General features: G+C 43.8%; 1 protein-coding gene and 1 long non-coding RNA gene across 3 annotated transcripts; both read left to right on the top strand.

Moving 5' to 3' along the window:
• The first annotated feature begins 12,565 nt into the window (after positions 1 to 12,565).
• LOC135995415 (uncharacterized) lies at positions 12,566 to 14,602 on the top strand. Of its 2 annotated transcripts, none has more exons than XR_010607102.1 (3): positions 12,566 to 12,732; positions 12,859 to 12,925; positions 13,954 to 14,602. It is a non-coding gene; the product is annotated as an uncharacterized LOC135995415 (long non-coding RNA). The 2 variants fall into 2 exon arrangements; XR_010607101.1 differs by having other exon boundaries at positions 13,951 to 14,602.
• Positions 14,603 to 15,075: 473 nt separating this feature from the next.
• YWHAH (tyrosine 3-monooxygenase/tryptophan 5-monooxygenase activation protein eta) lies at positions 15,076 to 24,319 on the top strand. The gene is made up of 2 exons (XM_065646533.1): positions 15,076 to 15,515; positions 22,881 to 24,319. The coding sequence occupies exons 1-2, from the start codon at positions 15,429 to 15,431 to the stop codon at positions 23,535 to 23,537; spliced, it is 744 nt and encodes a 247-aa protein (XP_065502605.1). The 5' UTR covers positions 15,076 to 15,428; the 3' UTR covers positions 23,538 to 24,319.
• Positions 24,320 to 25,122: the final 803 nt, after the last annotated feature.

The following is a 25,122-nucleotide window of genomic DNA, read 5'->3' as shown; positions in this document are numbered from 1 at the left end:
ACGGTTGCCTCCAAAGGGCCAAACATAATTTTAGGACTGTGTAAATGTAGGAGTAGTAGATTTAAGGTATTGAAGCAGACAATCTCACCTGCTCTTTTGCTTAAACTGTAACTCCTTCCATAAGATAGTACTTTTCCAGCAAGGTGGATCCCTTTTAGCATTTCCATTGGAAGAGTCCCTTCAGGTGTTGTCTGCTCACCTTGTCAGATTGCAAGCTTCTGCGTTTTTAAATGCCTGTCATTCTTAAGAGGTTGCTTGAGCAGAGGCTGGGACTTCTTAATTGTGACTTGGTGCTCATCTTCAGCAACACATTCTCACTTTCCTTTCTGCTTCCTGCTATTCTTTCTCTCTCCCTCTCTGTTTCCTTCCTGTCCAGTCTTGTTCAGCATTCCCACAATCTCTTTTCTTCTTCCTGTTCTTCAGAGTAGCCTTGATAGGATACATAGTAGTGTCCACCTGCTTTTGCTGTAGGTCTACAGAACTGAAAGTGCTGTGACTGCCATTCCCCCAGCCTCTGCTGAATGTGGAGCAAGGAGGGGAGGAATGGCTGGGTCAGAGGTTGGGGCCATGTTATCTGTAATTGTCTTTAATACGAACATTTATTTCAGCAGGTATCAGAGCTCCCTTGAGCAGGGTCCCTCAAGGTGGCTGTATTGAGGCCAGTTCAGGAAGAATCACTCAGCAGTCAGATTTAGAGCTTGAAAGCTTCATCCTTAGAGAAGGACAGCTAGGGACCCTGGAATCTATTCTTCCCCACAGGTAAAGGGAGTGGAAAGCACAAGGCTTCTTAAGGCAGCAGTAACAATGATGCTGTGGGTCTGGCCTTGTCCTCACCCCCCTGCTGAAGAGGGTTGCAGAAAGAGTGTAGTGATGCATCTCATTCCAGGGGCCTGACTCTCCTCATGTCCATCGTATTTTGTAGATATTTATATCTGTGCACTGAAAATGGGAAATGCTGCATAAGTGTGTATGTGTTCTAGGGTGGTGGCACAAAGGCGATTCGGGACCAGCCTCATCAGAAAACATATGAACCCCTGTCTTTAAAGCAGGTTTAGCTTCTAAGCTGTTTGCCTGTTTGGGGTTTTTTTTGGCAGAAAATCATAACCTATAGTGATCCGGTGAGAGCTGATTCTGTGGGCTGGGTTGATAGGGCCTGTACTTAATCCTAAAATAGTTTTTGTAGTTTCATAACCTTATGACAAGATTATTCCATAGTGCAAGCTTTCCAAAGTAGAAGACAGAAAGAACAAGCACTGTTCTGTCTTTCTGTTTTCCACCTGTAACAAATGTTTCAGTCTGCAGGTTTTCTCTGGGACTTGAGATAAATTCATAGAATGCAAAACAACAAAAATCTGTGCCATCTTCCATATGTTATGCAACTTCCATAATGTTACATAAAAGTAAACACTGCCAAACAGACATTATGAGGTTCCTTTGATTTACTGATCTGCAGGACAGAGCAGGAGCAGTAGCCCCATTTCATAACCCTTCTGCCTGACACTTTCCAGCATTTGTGCTGGCACGGCACTGTCAGTAATATGTCAAAGGGGTAGGTAGAAGCAATTTTATTCACACTTTACAGATGAGGAAGCAGAGGAATGGAGAGGCTTTGTGGCTTGTCAAGCAACAAGGGAAGGCAGTGATTCATTGGAGATAAAGATTAATGGGTTTTTGCCCCCCAGTTCCCAGCTAAAAACATTTCTGTCTTTTACCCTGGTTTCCCAGTTGGCTCAGTGCCTACAGTTCACATTCACGTCGGACTCCTTGCTCTGACTTTCTGGGGAGAACCCAGGTCTGGGCATTGTAAACCCACCTCAGTCTGTGGTTTAGGATTCATGGTTTTAAACAGTGGCTAAAGATCATGAACGATCAGTGAGGCTCGCTGGCAATATTTTGGCTGGATTTAAAATTGCATGTTCTGACTCTAGAGTGAGCTCATGTTTATTTTTAAGATATGTTCCGCCAGCGGAAGAAATCTATGGTGAATGTCTCCTTGTTGGGTATGTCAGTTGTGCCAGGAATCCACACACCCTTTATCGTATTCCTGGCAGGGGCAGGACTTGCTGCTTTGTTGACACCTTCTGGTGAAGCTATAGTTATTTGAACTCTATTCATAAACCCTATTTAGTGGCCTGACCCACCTCCTCAAAAAACCTTGTACCCCCCAAAATACCATGAATGCTGTGGAACATCAATCTCTTTAGAAAACAGTGATGCTTAGGCTGCAGTTTCAGTCCATTTGCAGTTTCTCTCAGGACAGCCAGGAGACCTCACGTGGGAAGTGTTGGGTAAGATCACTGCTCAGTGAATGGCAGTGAATGAGGATCACCTTTGTTATTAGGCAGAGCCCTCTAACAGTTACTGAATTAGAGAGAAGTATTGTGTCACCAGAGTCATCGTTAGCAATAATATTGCAATGAGCATCACTCATCTGGGGACTTATGAAGGAGTCAACAGCTTAAGCTGTAAGGCAAATCAGTGTTGCTTTCCTGGAAAGACAGGGCAGTGAAGTTATCCCTGCTTTACAGATAAGCACAGAGAAGGAAATTATTTAGCCAAGGTCACCCACCTGGAGTGGACTTAAGTGTTGTGCTCTCACTGCCTTGCCAGCACCTGTGGCTCGGATGTGCAGGAGGAGAGCCACAGGTCAGCCAAAGGACCCTTAATGTGTTTCTCTCATTTTTAAAGGTGCTCACCTGGAAAGAACATGGCCTGAAAGCTTATTAGAACAATTCCTGTTGATTTCTTTAATGGGCTTTTTACAGTCGGTCCTACGCACTTGGGCTGTATCCAAAGCTCTTATGATCTACAGGGCTGTGAGGTGGGAGTGTGAGGGGGAGCCAGGCTGGAAGCCGACTGTCTCCATCTGCTCCTGCTGCCTGGCAGCAGAGTTTGATCCAGCCAGCGAACTGGAAGTCCCTGTGGGACACCAAGCAGATGCTCGACTTTACAGAGAGTGGTGGTGTATCCTCTTCACTCCTCGAGTTGGGACAGGTGAAATGTAGCCCAGCTAATGGTTCATGCAGAATATAACTCTCTCGTGCCTCCCATTTCAAACAGAAAAGCACATTGAACTCTCTGGAGCAAGACGTTATATATTTATGAGCCAACATATCGATTCAGAAAACATTGGTGCTGAGGTGTTCGTTGCAGTTTACCGCTTCTGCTGGCATTTTTGGGATTCCAGCTCAGAGTGCAAGGAATCCTCCCGGTGTCAGGCTCTTCCCTCTGGATAACCCAGCACCCCGACACTGGCAAGCAGCAAGTTCAAAATGCACAAAAAGAGGCTACTTTTGGGCATGTTGCATAATTAAATTGCAGAATTTGTTGCTAAGGGCATTGTGCACACCAGTGTGAGTGGGCTATGAAAAAGGATGAGACAAATTATTGAGGGGCAGGGCATTGAGTCCATTTGTTGTCAGTAAATGTAGTTACCCAAGTACAGGCTTCAGCAGAGGAGTCCCGAGACTGATTGCTAGAGCCTAGGGGGGCATTCCAAGGAAGGACAACCTGACACCTGCCCTGTCTCTTCTACTTTTTTCTTACGCTCTGTCAGTTGGCACTTTTTGCCTGGGCCCGTGTGGCCCTTCATAGCCTGGGCTATTCCTGGGAGCGCTACGGGCAGCGTCGTTGGAGTAGAGATACTTGAGCTGGTGATGAAGGGAGAGAACATCCCATCATCAAGTACCCAGTGTCTCCTACTTGACCCAGTGCCCGCAGACTGTGACCTCTTTGGAGAGGCTGGCAGAGCCCCCAGGGGACGGGTGGATGGCGAAGCCACGTCCCCAGACTCTGCCTGATGGCCTTGAAAAACTACAGTGGAATTGTAGCCAATGTTGTGGCTAGGTCTAAAGCCACATGTGTATGTGTTTTGACTCTTAAGATCTGTGTTTTCAAAATATGTTCCAGGAAAAAGACATTTTGGTAGACATCTTCTTGTTTGTGGAGAGTGTTCTGGGGGCATAAGGAAAGTTGTAAATGGAGATGTCATTCCTGCACACCGCTCCAGGTCAGGCTAGTCCTCCCCGTGCAAAATCTGTATTTTCAGGTCATAACAATTTGCAGAAATGGGGCAGGTTTGTAGACAACAGAACTCTGTTGAATGAGTAGTCTTGACAGCAGCCCCTCTTGTCCTGCTGCAAAACATTACAGTAAGTAGTGAGTACAGCATAAATAAAAATGCATTTGTATATCGTCTTTTCCTCCAGTTCCTGTCAGACTGTGCTTGGCAAACCTCAGTGCCCACCTCTTTCTGCACCCTGCATGGAAGAAAGCCAAGCCTTGGGACAAAGCCAGGTAACAGAACACACCTAATGTTCAGAGAAAGGAGCTCAGCCCTAAGCACACTATCCACGTCTCACGCTGGAGATGTGAAATCCCATGTCACATTTAGTCTGAAACATGTCTGATTTAAGCATACCTTTTGGGATCCAGTTCAGAGCAAGCTGAGCATTCCCTGGGTAGCATCCAGCAGGTCCTAGAAGGTGAAGTGTTTTTGTTGTTTTGTTTGGGTTTTTTTTTTTCCACTTGGATTGCTTACCAGACCCTGGTTTTACTAAATGTGTCATTGAGATGATGGCTGAAGCAACCTGTGCAGATCTAAAGTGTGATTTAAATCCCGAGCAATGGAGGGCTCACCTAGCAGTGTGAAAAGGAGACGACAGGAAGGTGGCTGCTTGAGGGTTCTCCTCTCTGAGGGGTTCTGCAGAACGTGACGCTGCTGTCTCAGACCTCTTAAAATCTTACATGTAATTTTAATTTCCAAGACTCTGTTATTGCTGAGGAAAAGGGGTTTTGTACTATTCCAAGATGGCTGATAGCAGTGTACAGAGCAGTGTTATGATAGTAAATTCTTTTATCATTTCCTTCAATGATCTAGATGCAGTCTGCATGCCTTCTTGCAGTGTTTTTAAGGCAGTAGAGGATAGAAATTTAAAATCTGGTGTTTTCAAGGAGGTGGGAGCACATCTGTGAATTAATTGTTGCTTAAAAATAGGACCCAAGAAAGCCCTATTTAAACTGTACCTTGAGCTATTTTTTGCCTTTGCTTGTGTTGGTCTACCAATCAGTTAGCATCCATTTCTGTTTCTCTTGCAGCATAAGCTGTTGGAGAAAACTTTTTTTTTTAAAGAGATTTTGAAAAGCAGGAGACCATATTTGCTGGCTTCATTATAGGAAGCGGCTGCAGCTCTGAGGGCAGTAACAGAACCTCCTTTGAGCCTTTAAAAGCATCAATATAAAGATCCGTATCTTGGAAAGTGGCCCTTTTACTAGCCATAATGTGAGCCAGACGAGTAGGAAAGCTTTGGGCATTAATAATGAATGAGCCTTTTTTAAGATTTCCAGAGCATGCAGTCTCTGTAGGTAGAGTTTTCGTCTTGCTATTTTTGCATTCTTGCACTGATTTTGCAATGGTATAGAAACATGACACTCAGTGCAATGTGGGCTGGGGACCAAGGTACTGTGTGATGCCTGCAGATCTCAACAGGGAACATCTTCAAACCTTTGTAATAACTATTCAGTTTGGGAATTCAGAAAAGCATTTTTTGCATATTTTAATGTGTGCTGTAGGAAAAGGAAGAGCTTGAATTGGTAAATGATTTTACATCATTCTGCAGACTTCCTGGGCACTCTGTTTCTTGCTAAATCAACTTGCCCTGGGCTTGTTGCAGGAATATGCAGATATTTGATTCCTGTGCCTGAACCACTGGGGTGCAGGTGTACACTTCCTTTTGCCTACACATCACTTTCAATTTGCCTGTCGTAGGTCATGCATTGCATCAGAGCCAAAACGAGAGTAAAACAACACAAGCAAACAAACAAAAAATTCATTTTGGAGACATTTCTTTCCCTCCCTGGACAGACCTCTCTTGTTCAGGTGATCACTCCCTTCTTAATTATTTCATCCGGGTCGTACCTGTATTTACTTGCTTTTATAAGAGCCAATGCCTTGGACAAAAGGAGGGGAATCGTCTCTTCTCTGAATTCCGAGTTGAATTGTGCACTGATTGTGCTTGTTTACTACACCCACGTCCTGTACAGATGGATTACTCTACCCAAACGTAGAGGGAACCAAGGGCTTTGTCCCTGCATGCACACAGCCCTCACCACTGACATTCCTCCCACCGCTAGTGTATGGCTGCCCAAAGGAGCTCTTCCACCGTGAGCAAAGCATCATTAAAGATCATGCGTGGTGAAGCTTCGATTTCTCCCTGTGTCTTTCAGGTCTTGGAGGATCCAGCTGGTGACCCATTAGCCAACGACACGTTCTGGGCTGCATGGCTTCTCTTTGAATTCTCAGCTGGGGCACGAATGTGACCTGCCTGCAGAGACACTCGGTGTTGTCTGCACCTCTCCAGGAAACAGCCCATCCTTTCCTGTTTTCTTTTTTTCTTTTTTTAATGAGTGAGGGGTTTGACATGGAGATGAATAGAGAAGAGAGTGAGATAGAAGGATGAAGGCCTTTTCTAATGGTTACAAAGTTAGTTACAGTTTTATTAAGAATTTTGCAAAGGATAGGAGAAACCAGAGGTGCTTCGTGGATTGTATGTTTTTACTGGAGCAATCAGAAGCTGCACTGCAGATGCTAAAAATATCAAGTCACTGGTTCTGTGGCAGTTACATATTTCTACCCATAGCACTGGTCAGATCTGAGTCCTTCATTACATCATGAAGGTAAATGAAGTTCCTCTACCCAAAAGGAGTAAAAATGTAGTTACATTCCCTAGCCATGGATATTGGGTAACTTTTTCTCAGGCCTAGAAAATAAGGTCTCAGCTCAGTGCTGGTAAAACACTGCTATTTCTCATCCCTGCATTTCTGTTGTACTGCTGGTGTAACTTCTGGAGCGTTCCATACTCCGCAGTGCCGCACATGACACCAACTGGAGCATGGCAGAATTTCCAGCCGTAAAGTCAATGTTCTTGCAGGCCTGGGGGAGGGCACAGAAGTGTCGTCAGTATTTAACACTCCGTGTATCTCAGATTGCCCAGGAAAGAAGGATGAATGGAGGAGGTGGGAGCTGCTGGACGTTCCTGATCCATTTTCAGTCCCCAGGCGCTGAGGCAGCCTTGTCCCCGTGCGGCAGCCTGGCGGCAGCGGCAGGCCGGCGCGGCCTGTTCGGACGAGCGCCCTGCAAATCAGCGTGAGTTGTGCAGAACCCGTTTGCTACGCACCGTAGTCGGTAATGCAGTATTCGGCTGAAGGGTGAGCTGCTCCACGCGGCTCTCCCAGGGAGCGTTTGTAGCTCCCTTCTTTTTGCCCGGTGCTTTCCCTTCGCTAACCCGGCCTCGAGGCCGGCCGTTACCCTCCTTCATGTCGCACTGCTCATGGATCAGGAGCCCTGTTTTGTTTCTTTCTCTTGGGAGACTAAAAAGCAGAATTGTGTATGAGAGCGCTGGGGCGCGAGGAGCAAAGCAGACCCTGGATGCAGGTTTAAAACTTATGTCATTGGGCAGCCTTTGGGGAATTTCTCCTAAGTATTACTGCTGGTTTTTTAAATCTGTGTTGCAAAAGGGGCAATCCTTGACCAAACTCCAGCCCTGAGATACATAAAGTGGACGTCTCCAGTACTTTTTGTAATAAAGTTAGCAAATAAAGGTTATGAATGAATCTCCAGCATTTATTTTTCAAGGTAAAGGTGAAATTATTCACACGGGGTATTTAGTTATATTAAAACACTAGCACCAGCTACCCTGGGTACAGTTTTGTGTGTTGAGACCCTGATATTTCCTTTATTTTGGTGGGACGCCATTCTGTTGTTGTCAGAGGTTTTGTGTTTAAAACGGTGCTGCTTGCTGGGGTTACACACACGTTTATTTCCTTCAAGGGGGCCTTGTGTGAATCCAAGGCGGCACACACGGAGAAAAAGGTGCTGGCCGACAGCAAAGCCCCAGAAACCTGTGAGGGACGCGTCCGCCCGGTCCTGACAGACCCGCTCCCCTCTAACCGCCCCCCCTCCGCCGCCGCTACCGGGGCTCTCGGCTGCCGGAGACGACGCGCTGTTCCGGCCGCCATGCCGCCTTCCTGCTTCCTCCCCATTGGTCCGCCGCGCCGCCGCGCGGGTAGCAACAGCGACAAATATATCCTTCCCGCCCGATGATTGGCTGCCGCCTCCCGCCGAGCCATAGCAACAGCGGAGCGGGCGCGCGGCGGCCGTTGGCGGGGTGAGGCGGGAGCCCGGGGGCGCCGCGGGGAGCGGGAGCGGAGCGGGTAGAGGCGGCAGCTCCAGCTGAACGGCGAACGCTGCTCCGAGCACCGCCACGCCACCCAAAGCCCGTTTACGAGGCATTTGCGTTGTGGGCAAGAGCTGCGTCTCATCTGCGGCCTGTGGTGGAAAGAAAGCAAGACGCTGCCCTGCGCCAGCTGGTGAAACAGCTTTCAGGCGGCAGCAGCAGCCTGATAGGAAGTTCACACTGGATCTTGATAGATTTTTGTTGAGATCCCAAATAAGGTACTTTATTTCTCATCGCTAATGATATGACACGTCAGTGTGATTACTGTGATTTACCTCGTCAGCGGTACATAATACATGTGGATGAAAGCCAGGCTGGTTGCAGTTCCCTGCTGTTGAAGGTTGATGTATTGGAGTACAGAGGAATGGTGCTTCTCTGGCAATGAGACATGTTTTCAGTTCCTTTCAAATACACAGTGCCATTCCCTGCAAGGCAAGATGATAAAGATCAGATTAGCACTGCTCCACCTGTATAGAAAATTTAGTTACCTGTCATTCAAAAGTAAATAGATTATTTTCTAAGAAAACAAGCCGTGCTAGGGAATGCAGGTATTTTGGTTATGGAGATAACCGACCTTTGTTCTGCCATCTTAACAATACCAGTGTCCTAAGGCCTTGCAAGTTTTTAAAAATAGTTCGAGAATACAGTTGTTTTGACTTCTTAATTAAAGAGGCTCAATTCACCAGAATTCTTAAGGAGTGCTAGAACAACAAGTCTCTTTTCCAAACTTAATGTGAAAAAGGCTTTGCAGTTAAAGCAGAATTAAAGCTTTTTCTCTTACACTTCACTTAATGAATTTCATTTCCAAATTTGGCACAGTTGTTCTCTGGAGTACAATTGAATTTTCTAGGTCATTTCCCACGTGAAATAACTTATTACTTTTCTGGAAATTTATGTTCAATGATTCAAAGCTTGATATGTGAAATCCAGGAAATTAAAAGTAGTTCTCTTTAAGAGATGAGAAGTCAAGTGGTTGAAGTACAGTATATTCTGGCCCACTGGGGTCTTTGCCCCGTGCCACCTGGATATGGAATTCGCACAAAACACTTTGGAGGAGCTCGTTGCATTTGGACAAGAATTTGCAAGCTGTGCCTGCAGCTGATCTCCCGGAACCTGACCACGCTGAGTTCCAGGTAGCTGAGCCGAGTTCAGAGGCAGCTGCTGCCTCCTCATCGTGGGCCAGAGCAGCTGGGATGCAGCAGCAGAAGTGATCGAGTGGATCTCTGCTGAATGCCAGTGATGCTCAGCATTTGGCCTTCTCTGCCTGTGCTGCAGGATGGAGTTAGGCTTTGAAGGACGGCGTAGAGGATTTCTTTATACTGGGCTAGCATTTGAGTTGTTCAGTGCGGCTTACCTTGTTCTCATTTCCTGGGTGTGATGTGCATCCCCATCATGTTCTGGTTTTCCTGTCCAACCATATGTAGCAAGCTCTGGGTGTGTTTATGTTGTTCTTCCTTGGAGCTGTAATTAGAAGCACTCCGAGCCCTTGGTTGACCTGCCCTGAGCTGAATGTGCTGTACCTGCTGTTGTCGTTCCTCCTCCTCAGCATGGCATGGCCTGTCAAAGGAAGGAGCTTGCCCTAGATAGAAAAAACAAATCCATTTTTATCTTAAAATGCATATAAGGGCCCAAAGAACAGTACTTATATGTGTTAATGGATCACAGAAAGAGGATGGAAATCTAGGAGCACTTTTAGGAGCCTGTTACTTCGGTGTCCCTGAGGGGCGAAGGACACGTTCCCAATAGGCAGGCAGCCGTGTTTCCCAGCACTGCTGCTAAGAGGCAGCTTTTCTCTTGGCAGCTCAACACACAGGCTGAAGGCTGGCGAGGTCAGGGACTGAGCTGTTGCCCACCAGTAGTTCCAAGGTAGAAGTGTGCTATAGAAATGGCCGACGTGTCAGCTGCTGGTGAAAAACTTCTCTGAACTGATCCACTACAGCGCTAGAGAGGATTAGTGACACAAGCAGCAGCTTCCCCAGCTTTCAGTCCCATCCACGGTTCCTGCTGGCTGTCACAGTTACTGAATGGGCACACGCTAGGGGCAAATGTCAGGAGATACAGCTTCAAGGCCAATATTTCCAGGCAGTCTCTTGTTCTGGATGCTTGGCTCAACTTGCTTGGGGCCTCATTTTCAGACGAAAAGAGCACTTACGCAGTGGCTCGAGTGGGGCACCCAAAATAAGAGGCCGCTTTTGAAAATGTCGGCAAAGGCATTTTGTTGTATCTCTGCACTTCATTAGTTTTATCCCCCAAGTCTTTCATGTCATGTTCTACAGTGAAAGGTCATTGTTTCAGATCAATCATTTTCAGTGGGATTTAATCCAGTTCTAAGTCAAACTAATCCACTTTGGTAAAGTTTGAGGAGCAGTAAAAATTCATTTGTTTAGACAGATCTGGGCTTATTTTTCAAATGTGGCTGCTGATGCCGAGTTCCTAATTTTGTATGCCCAGCACGTGGTGTCTTCAGGGTGGTTCCTGAAATGCTGGACATCTAAATTCTGATCTTATCTGTAGGCTGCAAGTATTCAGCACCTCTGAAAAACTCTGGGATTTAGTAGGATTCCATATGGTGCTCTGGTGACAGCTTCTAATAAGCAGGATTTCTCATGTTTTCCTGTATAAACTGTTGAATTCTGGTTACTTTCCTTCGATTACATAAAGAATACATGAAGAATAAAACCACATTCTTGTATCTGGACAGGACTAGCAAGCACTGCGGTCTGAAGCTGCTCATGAAGACTTAAAGCTGCTTTCAATTACCTACTGTGTTCTTGCCACTTAAAGAAACCCCCACAACTGAGCATGCTTCACAGCCTCCTGTGCATATCCCTGAATCATTCTGGCAAGTAAAAACACTGCCATAATCTTTTATTCAGACACAGTGCTTATTCTTCACTGGACTCTGAAATGAGCAGGTGCTTGAAAATAGCACATTTTGCCAGAGAGTTCGGAGGATTTATCAGCTCATGTCTGCACAGGATTTTGAACATGCAAAAGGCTACTGTGTGTGAATGCTGAGGGGTATTAAATACACTGCAGTGATACCAAAAAAGTTTCAGTATACAGACCTAACCTTTCCCATGAGGGAACAAAAGCTTTGCAGGTTTTGTACAAATTACTACTCCTTTGTTTAAGGATCTTCCTATGTTGGTGTATAGATATACAATGTACTTCACCACAGTTCACAGCGTGAACCCCACTGCTGCTGAGCAGCACCTCCGGCAGTGTAATCCCTTCCCTTCATTCTAGGTTTTACCTTTGAATTATGAGGGAGATTCTGTGAGGTTATTCAAGATTAATACAAAATTGAAATATGACAAATAGTAGAATATTTTCACACACACTGTGACAGTGTAGAGGGTTCTGTTGCTCATTAAGCTGCGGTGTATGGTTTTGCTAGAAATATACCATTGAAGTTATAGTCCCTTGTGGTTTGGGAAAGAATCATCACACTTCAGCTACACCCACTCCTATCTCGTGCTCTGATCTAGTCATTGGTTACAACACTCTTCCTCCCTGAGACACACTTATCTCACTTGATTGGGGAAATGTGCTGCCAGGATTCTAACAATAAAAATTATAGACAGTCCTAAGCCTGTGAAACAATCTGTCCTCACAGCACTAGCTGAGCATCACGACCCATTTAAGTGCCAGTCACAGTGTTTCCGAGATCAGATGCCCACAAACTCTCCATCTTTCTTTTTTGCCGTACTCATCTCTATTTCCTTTGCTGCAATGTGGAAGCTGGTTAACCTCCCCTGTCAACTGGTAGTTGCTTCTGTTCTCTCTCTGTTTTTCATTGTCTTGTCCCTAAGATTTTCATCATTTAGCAGTTCTCTAAATAAAACATTTCCTTGCTGCAGAGAAGAGAGGGAAGATCATTTGCTTCAGGGATGAGGGGGATGTTAGTTAGTGGCAGGGACTTTGTAGTACCAGTGCTTTAGTTCCGTGAGTCTCAGGAAGAGTGCTGCAAAAGCTGTGTGCTCCACCACTGCTACCAGAACAAGCCACGGGGCAGACTTCCTGCCATGGCGAAAGGCTGGGAACAGCGTGGGCTATTTTCCTTGTTGTGTTTCCTCTTCACCAGCATACCTCGTAGCTCTGTCCCCTCAGCTGAACATCAGTGCTGGGGTGATGCCCCGTGAGACTGCCTTGGTGTCCCCGGTGCCCCTGTGCTCAGCCGAGCAGCGAATGAGAACAGCATTTCAGCAGGGAGCTATTTGTGGAACATCGGTGCTGTCCAATAATCAGATATGCCTGTGGAGCGGAGCCATTGCCTTAGGTCATGGTGCAATTTTCAGTACCATAAGTTTCTCCATCTACAAATTCTTGCTGGGTGTGGTCACTTTGCCAACAGCTCTGAGTCCTGCCTCATGAGAGCAGTATTTCTGCGCTTTGCCGGGAATCGCAGGAGCTTGGAACCTCGTGTATGATGCCTGGCATCTGAGCTCGGCAGGTTGGGTCATGTTTTGCACCCCATTCAGCGCACTAGTAAAAGGTCTGCTGACGTTTCCATTTCCTTTCCATTTTTATTTTTAAGATGTTGTAACTCAGTTTATAAATATTGTAGCAGATTAAAACTCATTGCATGAGCTGTGATGTGTTTTTATTTGTACCTCTGTAGGTCGGTGGAGCCACTATTATGGCCGAAGACCCAGAACACTAGGTACCGCACGCACAGGAGAATATAGGTACTCTCCCACAGACCTTATATGTGCGAAATGCAATATCTTCACTTTCTTTAGGTTACAGTCAGACTGTAGAAACGCTGCATACAAGGTTGCCTTATTTTAGCACTTTTCCTTGCAACTGTTGGATTTAGACATGTATCTGATTTTAGAGCAATGAGGTTACCTATCACCTTGTGGATTCAAGGTTAAGAATTTTTGAGATGGTTTAGGCTGAGAAATAGACATGATACAGAAGCTTCAATTAAGAAAACCAAAAGCATTTAATGAGAATGTTTTTGTGTATGTGTAGATATATCCACATATATTTAGCAGATTAATGCAGATTGCCTAGTTCAGTGGGTGAATAACTGGTTTTAAAAATACTTTGTAATCTGTTTCCCTTGGGAGTCTGAAACTGCTGCACGAAATGAAAAAGCTTTTGGTAAACCCTACACATTTTCAGAACCAGTGGAACACTTTGCAGACCGACCTCTACTCAGAAGTTATTATAACAGCAAAGCTTCTAAACCCGAGAAGTGTGTTAGCCTTTCTAGATTAGCCCATCTCTCTCTATTCTTGCCTAAGTGTTAGATGCATTAAAATCTGTATTTTTTACATTGAATCGTACCTCTTCAAGAATGTGTTCTGCTGTCCATAGATAAAACTTTATCCTTAGGTAAAATCAATATGAGTTTTTGCATTAATTATGATAATGAATTACACTGATGGTTGGGATCCATTCTGTTAAGGTTTTATATGTCACTGCCTTTTCTTAGGAACAGTGACAATAAAATCCTGTTAGGACAAAGGCCCTGTGCAGCTCGCCAGTGTGTATGTACAACTGGGTGCTTCACAGTACTGCAAAGAGCTGTTTCCTGAATGTTCTGGCAATTGGAATATAACTTGCTACATGCAACTTTTATCTTTCATGCTTTATTACATATAATTACCTTTTATTATTGTTATAATATTTATGTCCTTTTAAAAAAATCAATATTTATCTAGTTCCTTTTAAAACTAACTGCAGCTTTTATTTTAAATGGCAGTAGAGCTTAATGCACAGAAGCCAGCAACGTTAGAGTTAAGGCTAAAAACTTTCGGCTGACACAATGGACTGGATTTACTGGATTGCAACGGTGCCAGAGTACTGGGGATAGTGGAAGAACAGTGTCAGGAGCGAGACCCGCCGGGGTCCCTGGCCTCTGCCGTGTGCTGACTTGCATTCTCTCGTCTTCCTTGGGGCAAGAATAGTGAGCTTAAACCGCTGTCGTGCTGCGGGCAGCAGCTCTGATGGCGAGCAAAGCGTTCGCTCACATGTACAGCAGCTCCCCGTACGTACAGCGGTGTGATGATGTTTAAATGCTGGCTGTGGGTTGCACAGAAGTTAATCTACGGTTTATCGTAAGAGACGAGTAATGTGGATGCTGGCGTTTCTGCAGACGCCAGCCGCAGCCCTGTCGGTGGTGCAGTGCTTCTCTTTTGAGATGATTTTTATGTAAGGCTGGTACTTGGTCAATTTATGAAAGAAGAGCTCAACTCTTACAAATTAAAATACTGAGACACATTGAATTTAGCTGCATCTTTAGGCAAGGTAGCAGAATTGGCCGTGCCTACCACCCCCACAACGAGGAATGTTTCGAAGCAGCTGGGGTACAAGGTACGTTTATTTCACTGGAACGACACACAACTGTGTCAATACTGCGGGACAAAGCCCGCGCTGGGCGGCTGTGGCAGCACAAAGCGGTTATGGCGCAGGGTCGGGCACGTCGTTCCACCCCGAGCGCAGCCCGGGCAGCAGCCGCGCTCCGCCGCCTCCCCGGGGCCAGGCGCGGCCGGGAGCCCGTGGCGGCGGCTCCGCGCCGTGCCACCGAGCGCAGGCAGGGGAGGCGAGGCGCTGCGCGGGCGCTCAGCCCGGCCCGAGAGCTTCTCCCGTCCGCGGCGCGGGCGGCGCGGCGGCCCCGGCCCGGCTCCGCAATGCCCGCGCCCACCGCCCACCTCCACCTTTGCAGCAGTAAACTGCAGCACTCGCAGCGCGCATGCGCCCCCCTCGGCCGGCGCCCCGGGATAGCTATTTATAGCAAGTGACGTCACCTAGAAATAGAACGCGGGGGAGCAGCGCCCCCTCCCCTCCCCTGCAGTCTCCTCGGCTCCGCCCCCTCGTTGCCTTCCTAGCGCGCAGGCGCAGGCGGCGGCAGCAGCGCGAGGCTCCGAGCCGGGCGGAGAGGCGCGAGCTCGCAGGCGCGGCGGAGGGGACGGAGCGAGCGCGCGGCTTGCCCGCTTTGCCGCCGTCTGTGAGCGCGAGGCGCCAACCGTCGCCCGGCACGCGCGGCCGGCGGGCGAGCGGCGGCTGAGGGGAGCCCGAGGGGAGCCCGGCGGTCCGGAGAGCCTGAGGCGGCGGTGGCTCCGCTGAGGTTCCCCGCTCGCACCACCCGCGCGTTCCGAGGCGCAGATCCCCGCCCTCCCCTTCTTCTCTCTCTCTGAGGGGCGTAGAGTGCCCAGCCCAGCAGCCACCACGGAAGCGGCTATGGGGGACCGAGAGCAGCTGCTGCAGCGAGCCCGCCTGGCCGAGCAGGCGGAGAGATACGACGACATGGCCTCGGCCATGAAGTCGGTGAGTGGGGCTGGTAGCGTGGCGGCTGTGGGTCATACCCGGGGGGCGGTGTGTAGGGTGGGTAGCGGCGGGGGAGGAAGGGAAAGGAAATCCGGGCTGGTCCGAGGCGGAATTGGGTCCCGGGGAGGATGCGAGCCGCCCGGTCCCACCCGTCGCGGTGAAGAAAGGAGGGCGGGAGCAAGCAGAGCCCGTCCCGCTGGGACACCACGGTGCCGGGACTACCTGCCTCGAGGAGAGATGAGGCGAACAGTAGCCGGTCCAAAGTGGACCTGGACCCCCCCTTTTATTTTAAAATGTGTGTTCTTCCTCCCTTCCTTCATTCCCTCGTAACGACGCCCTTGCAGCCCTGTCGCTGCCCGGGGGTGTGGCTGTCCCCGCGCCCTCCTCTCGCCTCTCTCCCCCACCCCGCCAATCCGGCGCGCAGTGCGGCGGTTTGAATGCCGCCCGCCTCCCTCACGGCGGGAGCGCGGGGGATGCTTCTCTGCCCCCTGCTCCAGAGCGGGTCCGTCCCGGCGCACCGCCCCCGCTGGGGATGGCGGCCCTGACCTTGGGGGGCGTCTCCCCTTCTAGGGAGAGGTTGGGGGTGCTGGGCGGGGGGTGTCCGGGGGAAACCGCACACGGCAGGAGGAGCCCCTTCCTTTTCTAGGCGTTTATTTTGCCTCGGGATAAACGGCACGAATCGAGGCCTCACCCACAAACATCAGCGCTCTGACTCAAACATGATATAGTAGTTGCATCCGGGTATAAAAGCTCCCCAGTGCACAGAGAGCGTTTCCCAAGCTTTAACGTTGCCTTTTTGCCTCTTCTTTGTAGGGTAACAAATCCTCAGTGCATTTTTTACCCAGTTGAATACTGACATGTGCTTAAACACTAAGTTACAGTTGCAACGCTGCTCCTTTCAGAATCAAGCATTGAAAATTACTTGTACTGACCTGTCTGTACTGAAACATAATAAAATTGCAGAATGATCACACTCAAAATGTCTAGTCCCTTTTTTAAAAACAAAGTATTCCTATAATCTGAATTTTAAGGGTAATGTAAATGCTTAGCAGTGTCTTTACTGTGTCTGATTACAACTGGTTTGCTCTTGATCTTTCTCCTTTGTGAGCACCAAAAGACCCCAAGAGGAGTCAAGTTTCCCTTGAGAGTACCGCTGTTTAAAGACACGAGATGATTTTAGTTCGAACAAGCAACTTCAAATGGAGTTCACATTTTTGTTGTAAGAATCTATCAATTTAGTGTTGTTCAGGGGCTGTGATGTCTGTCATGGCCCTTAAACGAGGGCAGTAAAAAGACGTGTTTTGCTGCTCTTGTTCACTTTTGCTATTGTGTCATAATAAATACTGTGACCAATCCAGTTCTAAAGCAGCAATACTTCTGAGTATCTCAATATCAGAGGCACTAAACATTGAGCTGTATTTTAATTGTATCACTAGAATTATTGATACATGTAGTAGTAACAGCTCTCTTTATCTCTTGAATCTTTCAGTTGCTAATTTTAAAAGATGAAACTGAGAAACTGCTAAAATCCACTGCTGCTCTAGAAGACTGTGTTGCTAGCTGTATATAGTAGATGACTTTTTATTCTTCTGAAGATCACTGAACAATAGTGTATGTATGGCTCTCTGAACATACGTGGAACAGAGTACAATTGCTGCAGGAAATATGTTAATAAAGTACACATAACTAGTGTGTATGTCCAGTTATCTTTTTAAGTTGTCCTAGTTGCTATACAATTTTAATTTGTCTTGAGTCACGGTGTTATCATCTGTAATGCCACTTTTGCTCTCGTATAAGTTGTGTAATGATGAGCTTCTGTAATTGGGAGCTTGAGAACCCTTTGTAAGTGAGCTGAGTCTTGTCCTTATATAAAATGTTATAGATACTTTAAAAATACAAAAAGTAAAGCTGAATTTAAAAGGCAACAGCGTCCTTATTTTAAGCTGTCCATATACTGTTGCATGCCTATAATGTAGCTGTCACAGGTGTTCACTCTAACATGGTAATTCCAGGGTGCTCTTCAGTGTTAGAAGTTCATTTTGTAGGTCTGAGCATAAGCTCTTATGAAATGGTATGGGACTGTCTGTTCTCACACAGTTAATATTTCTTTCCATTTCAGTGACTGTAAATAACAGCTATTTTAGAGAACTTTTTATCCCTATAAAATAATATTCAAATAATCTTCTTGCATTCCAGAGACCTTAGACTGACTTCTACAGGAAATCAGTGTTCTAACTCTGATATCTATTCTCAATGCGGGATATCTTGATTTGAAAAATTTATTTTAATTTTTTAAAAAATCTCAGAATATAGCATATCTGATGGTTTTTAAAGGTGCTATGTGAAAATAGTATGCTTTCAGTGTAAATAATCTGAATTATGAATTTTCGTTCTAGATATTTATCACCACACTTTTACAATACACGATATAGCAAACAGCCTGATAGTTACTCTAAAACATAAAGTAACAAAGACTATTATAGGGAAAACATATTTACTTGATTTTTTTTGAGACTGCCACTGAAGGAATAAAAAAATATTACAAGACTGCCATTTCAGCTCTCAGGATAAAGTAGGAGGAACACTTATTTTTCAGTCATATCAGTTCGTTCTTTTAAAGAAAAGCCAGATGAAGTAGCAGTTGCAGCTTAAATAAGGAAACTACTGCTCAACAATACAATTTTTTGTTGCTGTTTTCTCTTGGAAGAATTCTGGTATTTTTGCTTATAATGTGTAGAAAGGAGAAGAAAATGAAACTTTCACTTAGTTTGCTGTTATGAATTAATGAATTTAGTTTACTTTTTTAAAGCTAACACTATTTTAATAGAAAATACAATTGCATGTAAGTGTGTCTCTACTAAATGGCATTCTTCCAAGGGGTGTGGCATTCTCATTGCATTAAATGCTACTCCAGGATTCCAACTGTTTGAAATAACCCTACACGGTAGGTAAAAAAATACTTCTCAGCACACTGGGAAGAAATTTGCTTTTAGTGTGTTAAATGTTCTCCCTTGATTTGGACTTAGATCCTTCCAGAACCGGTTAAATGTTTTAGATGTATAAACTCTTAGTATTTCATACAGTATTAACCTTAATATGTAGTGCTCAGGAGCTCTATTAATTTACGTTTTGTTTTCTAGTATAGCTACATAGCAGGTAGAGAGTAATTTACACTTTAAAACTGGTAAGGTGAGTCTAAGATATGTAAGATATACAATTTTAAAATTATTCATGGGTGAAATAAATTTTAAGTCTTCATATGATCTAGAGTTTAAGCTAAATAGCTTGAGTTTCTAGTTTAATTTGTAGGCTTTATAGGCTTTATCTCTGTACATAAATGGACTTAAGAGTTTGGGTTGTTCCATATTTTTAGTATTATATCACTGACTTCTTCACATCAATATCTGATTTTGGGTTAACGCAGTATGTGTGTGTAGTAGGGGGGAATGAGATGCCTTTATGGTAAACAATATCCTCCCCTGCTGTGTGACTTCCTTACTGTGTTTTTATACAATAAATCTAGCTATAGATTTGTCCAACACTTGATATAAAGTACTGATGCCACATGATGCAAGAAACTGATCTGGTTTAAATTCGTTGGTCTGGTTTCTATTTGTTAAAAAATTATGGACTGTGTAACTTTGTATCAGGGGAATTTCAATGATTAAATCTGACTTTTTACTGGCTCAGGTACAGTCGTTTTTGCAGCAGCTTGGCAAGAACTGGCTCTAGTTCTGACTTACATGATTTGGCTAACAAACCAGAAGTATAATTGCGTACATTCAATTGACCTGGGTCAAATTCTACTAGGCAATCCGCAGTGCATCGTAGATCTGCTGCTGGTTGTGGAACCTTCAGCTTGGTGTGGCCAGTGTGGGATCGCACATGCAAAAGTAATTTCTGAGCTGATACAGTACTGCCACACTCATTAGCATGTATAGTTAGGAATTCCAGGGTTACACTCAGGATTCCTTTTATATACTCCTTTCCCCCCCAGTAAACTGAAAGAACTTTGTGGGGATAAAGCAGATGAGATACCTGTAAGTATTATAGAAATAAAATGGTTTACACTGTGTTCTTGTTACAAAACCCAGACTGTCAGTCATAACCTGTGTGTTCAATTGCATCAGCTGGCTCAGGACTGAAAATAACCCCAAAATTAGGTGTGAGAGAGGTGTGTTTGCACAAGGAAAGTATAGTGTAACACCTGAGCAAGTAAATACTACTTTAAAGTCATTACAAATGGCTTTTCATCTTCTGTTTCTCCTAATGGCCATTATAAGAAAGTGTGTTCTTGACAAAGGGATGTGTAGTTGACAAACATTATTTCTAGTCTCCTCTCCAGAATTTTACATGTTGGTATTTTTTTAAATTTGTCACTAATTGTTTAGAAAACATTTTTGAAAGTCATAGTTGGCAGAGCACATCTTTATTTCTATTTGTATGTGGTCTAAAAAGACTTCACTCATTACCAAAACCCCCAGTTGTTTTGAGATGGACTTGATACTTCTGATAGATCTTAAAAGCATCTCCTAAGCATGTTGAAGTAGCTTCCCTGTTAATTTTTCCTTTTTACTTTAAGAAATGGTTTCAAGGTGAGTTTAAGTCAGTCTTGGGAATTAAATTATACAGCAGTCTAGTGATGATCTGGAATAGTCTCTTAATCTTATCTTTTAAATACTTTCATGTTTTGATTAAGTAGTTAACATTCTTTTTCCACATTTAAACAACCGTTCTGCAGTTAATCCTGAGATGGCTTTTTTTCCCCCCCACCCAGGCTTTTTTTGTTGTGCTTTACATGAATGTATCTGCAGTTGCAATGGCTTCTGTACGAGTGGGTTTTATGCATCAGCTTTTTCAGGGTGGGTGTTATGATGCATTTTCTACAATTAAAATGAATAACACCAGAAGAGAGACAATAAAGTAGAAAAAACCCTGAAATACTCTTTCAAGGCTGGTGTTATTTCTGTAAGATTGTATTTTGTCTCTTGTGGCAAACTGGATGAAATTTGAAAACTGATTAATTTATCTCCCCTTAAGTAAATACACCAGCTATATAGTAAAAAATTGAGGTTTAGTGCTAAAAAAATTTTGATGGTTCCCAGGACATTTGTTATGTACTATAAAATGCCATTTGGGTGTTTTGAATACACAGAAGACACTGGTCTCTGCAAGATTAAATTAGAAAGTTTAAGAAACTGCCTTAAGGAGGTAGAAGAAATAATTATAACAACAGGGTTTAGGATGACTGCATATATCTTTTTTAGTTTTTATATCGTTAAATACCAGCATTTAGCAGGAAATTTAGTTTGAAGCAGAGGGAAAGGGAGGAACATGAAGGTGAGAGTTCACTGAGGATAAAGAACAGAGGTGGTAAGTGGAGGATAAGGTGAAAAATGTAGGTGTTGATGTGTGAGGTGAAGGATTAGGGGAGCTGTGGTTGCAGTCTTCTTGTAACTTTAATTTATTTCGTATGGAGTCTGGACTGCAAAGCCAAGAGGTGGTATTTCTGTTACAATTGTCCTGTCCTACTGAGTCTCATTCTCACTTATTTTTGTGGGTAATATTGCTCAGTAGTATATGAGCACTTAACAATTTTCTTTTTTAATACTGTAAAGATAATGAAGACAGATGGGGGAGGAAAGATTTATTTGTGTGGTTAGATTATGTTTAAGTTTTAGCAAAACATTACTGACTCCTTTAGGTCAACCACTCTGTCTGAGAACTTTGCAATCAACTTTCAAGCAAAGTCCTCCAACAGTGCAGGAACGACCAAGTGATTAGTAATCTTCTTTGGTGGATTTCTGTATTTTTTTTGTAAAACCAAGTGCTGTCCTAATAGACTGTAGGGAAAAAAAGGTCTTAGCTGAGGCTTTACTTATTGAGGGCTTTAATGTCTTTGCTAGAGAAGATGATACAGGTGGGTTGTAGAGATTGCTGAGGGAGGGATTGTTGGGAGATGTTGAGTGGAAGCTGTGAAGAAGATTATGAAGATGTCATTAGAGTTGATTCCTGTGCATTTCACCCTCTAGATTGTCTGTAACTGTATTAGGCCAAGCAGAGCAGTGTCTTTCGGGAGTTCAGGTTCCTGAGCTGTGGGGAAAAGGCAATTTGGAGATAAAACTAATTGATTTGAATATTCTAAGAATGAAAACTAAACTTGAAAGTAAGCTCTCTCTTACTTTAAGTTATAATTAATATAAATTCTTTTTGGACTTGGAAAGATGCACATTTATTGAGTGGTTTGCTGACTACACCAGCAGTCTCAGAATAATGTAAAATTTTGTCACTTAATTATATGTAGTTTGTAAGGATTTGGTCCCAAACATTCTGATGCCTGTCAAGCAGTGTAAATATACACATTTTAAAAAGAAATAGTTAATGATTTTAGCAACGCCTGAGCAAGGACAATTTTACAAGTTTACTTCTACACCAGGGTACAAATCCTTAGAATTTTAGTAACTTATTTTAATGCAGTATGCTTAAAGTACTGGAGTTATGTTTTTTCATCCTAATTCCTGAGAGTTTAATTGCATGTTTGTAAGTTTCCAAAAGTAGAAAAACTTCAAGCGACTATAAATCTGATAGGTTTTATTCCCTAAATTAACATAACAAGTCAAATAGACCTAAATACAATATTAGAAGTATTTTCCTTCCCATATCTCAGCTTTTTGTAGTAAGAATTTGGAGCTGATCATGGCTTTTTTTCTCTATTTCCTGTTCTATTTCTATGCACTCTGTCTCATGTCTCTCCTATCCCTGAAATTTGAATGTGGGTAACTTTTGTGTTACATTGTATAATTGCTCACTAAGTGTCTGAAAGATACTATGAAATGCTAATTCCATTTGTACTATGCAGAGCTTAATCATAATGACTGCAGCGCTTCCATGTCTGCTGTTGAATGAAAGAGTGGCAGGGGAAAGAAATGCAAGAACTGCATCAGTTTCCAGTGTCTGTACTGCGTTCCAGATTCATAAAACCGGTATTTTAGGTACATTTAAATTCATCGCTAAGTGTGTAGTCTGCATAATTATAAAAAAGACTTCCTAAAAAACCTGAGCCTTCCTTCTGTGAATGCTTCTCCATTACACAAGCCTGACTCACTTTTATTCAGTGAATGTGCTTTGCAATGGCTTCTAAATACCAGTTCTATTACAGAATTGTGGGGTTTTCATTCTTTTAAGTCTTCACTGCAGAAACAATTTTGAACTTTCAGTGTTACAAATTGACTCCTGTCTAGAAGGAATTTTGGGATCTAGAAGGGATTTTTAATCTTGCATTTCGTGATGGAATTATTGAAGGAAGTTTGCACTCTCTTGTCTAAGACAAACCCTTTAAATTTGATCCTTGTCTGTGTTTTTCAGGTAACTGAGCTGAATGAGCCTCTCTCAAATGAGGATAGAAACCTGCTGTCTGTAGCCTACAAGAATGTAGTTGGAGCTAGACGATCTTCCTGGCGTGTCATCAGCAGCATCGAGCAGAAGACTATGGCAGATGGGAATGAGAAGAAGCTGGAGAAGGTGAAAGCCTATAGGGAGAAGATAGAAAAGGAGCTCGAGACAGTCTGCAATGATGTGTTGGCTCTCCTAGATAAATACTTGATCAAGAACTGCAATGACTTCCAATATGAGAGCAAGGTCTTTTATCTGAAAATGAAGGGGGATTACTACCGCTATTTGGCAGAAGTTGCTGCTGGAGAGAAGAAAAACAGTGTTGTGGAAGCCTCAGAAGCTGCCTATAAAGAGGCTTTTGAAATCAGCAAAGAGCACATGCAGCCCACTCACCCCATTAGGCTTGGGCTGGCACTCAATTTCTCAGTGTTCTACTATGAAATCCAGAATGCTCCTGAGCAGGCCTGCCTTTTAGCCAAACAAGCCTTTGATGATGCCATAGCAGAGCTGGACACACTAAATGAGGATTCCTACAAGGACTCCACTCTCATCATGCAGCTACTTCGAGATAACCTCACTCTCTGGACGAGTGATCAGCAAGATGAAGAAGCAGGAGAGGGCAATAATTAAAAAGCTTTCCTCCAATCCCTCTTTCATCCACTTCACCATCCCCATCATCACCAATATTTCCTTGCCACCGTCACACTAAATATCTAGTGCTAAGCATATCTGTATTGTACAGCTGTTCAGATCTGCTGTCCACTTTATCAAGAAGCAGTTTCAGATGAGTCTTCATGGGCATTGATGGATTGATTGGTTTATTGGCCCTATTTATCTTAGTTGCATTTGAGCAGTGCAGAAAGATGCATAGTAAATGAGGCATTTTTAGTTTGCCTGTTGATTGGAAAATACGGGAAAGAATAATGGAAAGTGATTGAAGATAATTAGATTCCAGTTATAATTTTTCCATTTGAAATGAGCTGACAGTTCTGTTGAGCAGTACATTTTGTGCATGCTAAGTAAATTAGCCACCCCAAATTTTTTTCAGTCAATGAAAACAGTTAAGCCGATGTGAAATGACAGCCCTGTTCATCAGTTTACAATAAACTGTTTGAAATGTGAGGTTTCAGTAGCAATTTATTTTTTTGCCTCTAACTTATGTGCACAGTTTCTTTTAATGCAGTGCATCTACCTGAGAGTTTTGATACTTGTAGCCTTTTGCAGTTGTTTTGAAGAATCATGAATTTATTTTTTTGTAAACTCTTTGGCTGTTTTGTTGTCTGTGTATTCTGACAACACTATGTCAATATTAGCCCGTGTTAAGATGGATGACTGAGATGCCAGACTTCTAAATTAAATGTTTCGGAATTAAATGAATAAAATAAAATGCTGCTTCGGGAATGTTATCTCTACGTAAGCTGTCCTGTCTTTTGTTCAGAGTGGAGACTGAGTTACCTAACACACCACTGATGGGTTAAAATGTATTGAATCAAAAGTTTAATGAGAAATTGCCTCACATTCCAAAACAAAAACCACCAGTGTGCTGAAAAGAAGGAACACAAACAAAAAACCCTCACAAAACCACAAAACACAACCATCTAGAAGGTGACACCACTCACGTTGTTACAGTGGAGTTTCCAAAGGCATATGTAGTTATTTACTTGGTAGAGCAGTTGCAATGCAAATTCTGCTCAGGAGCGGAAAAGTTGTGAAGAACATTACTTGTTATACCAATGTAGAGACTTGTATTTGCTTCTGTCAACTGAACTACTATTTTTTTTTCTTTATATTAACCACCAAATCACCTTTACACATGAAAATCCCAGTAACTTTACTTCATATTTATCTGCTTCAAACAGAAGCAGTACTTGTTCTTAAAGAATGCCTTTCTATTTTAGCTAATTTAAGACTAGTCCTGAGCTTATGTTGTTTTTGTTTTCTTTTTCTCCCAACAGTTAGTGTATATGTGTATTTATTCTGTACGTACTTCTGTAGTGGCATGTTACAGAAGCAGGAAAAGTTAGCTGTTACGTGTTGCTGTATCCAGACCGCTACTGGCACTTGAGCTAGCTCAAGCATCATGTAAGTTCTCATTTATCTAAATCTGTTTTTCTTTGATTTGTACAGAAAGTATTACTGGTCTGAATATCCACAGCCACTACTCCTTATACGTATTACAAACAATGCAATGGATATTTTAAAGTATCTGGGGGAT

The sequence above is a fragment of the Caloenas nicobarica genome, chromosome 16 (assembly GCF_036013445.1).
Source record: "Caloenas nicobarica isolate bCalNic1 chromosome 16, bCalNic1.hap1, whole genome shotgun sequence".
Classification (NCBI taxonomy): domain Eukaryota; kingdom Metazoa; phylum Chordata; class Aves; order Columbiformes; family Columbidae; genus Caloenas; species Caloenas nicobarica.
Note: the sequence above shows the minus strand (reverse complement) of the source record. Positions and strands in the feature narration are given on the sequence as shown.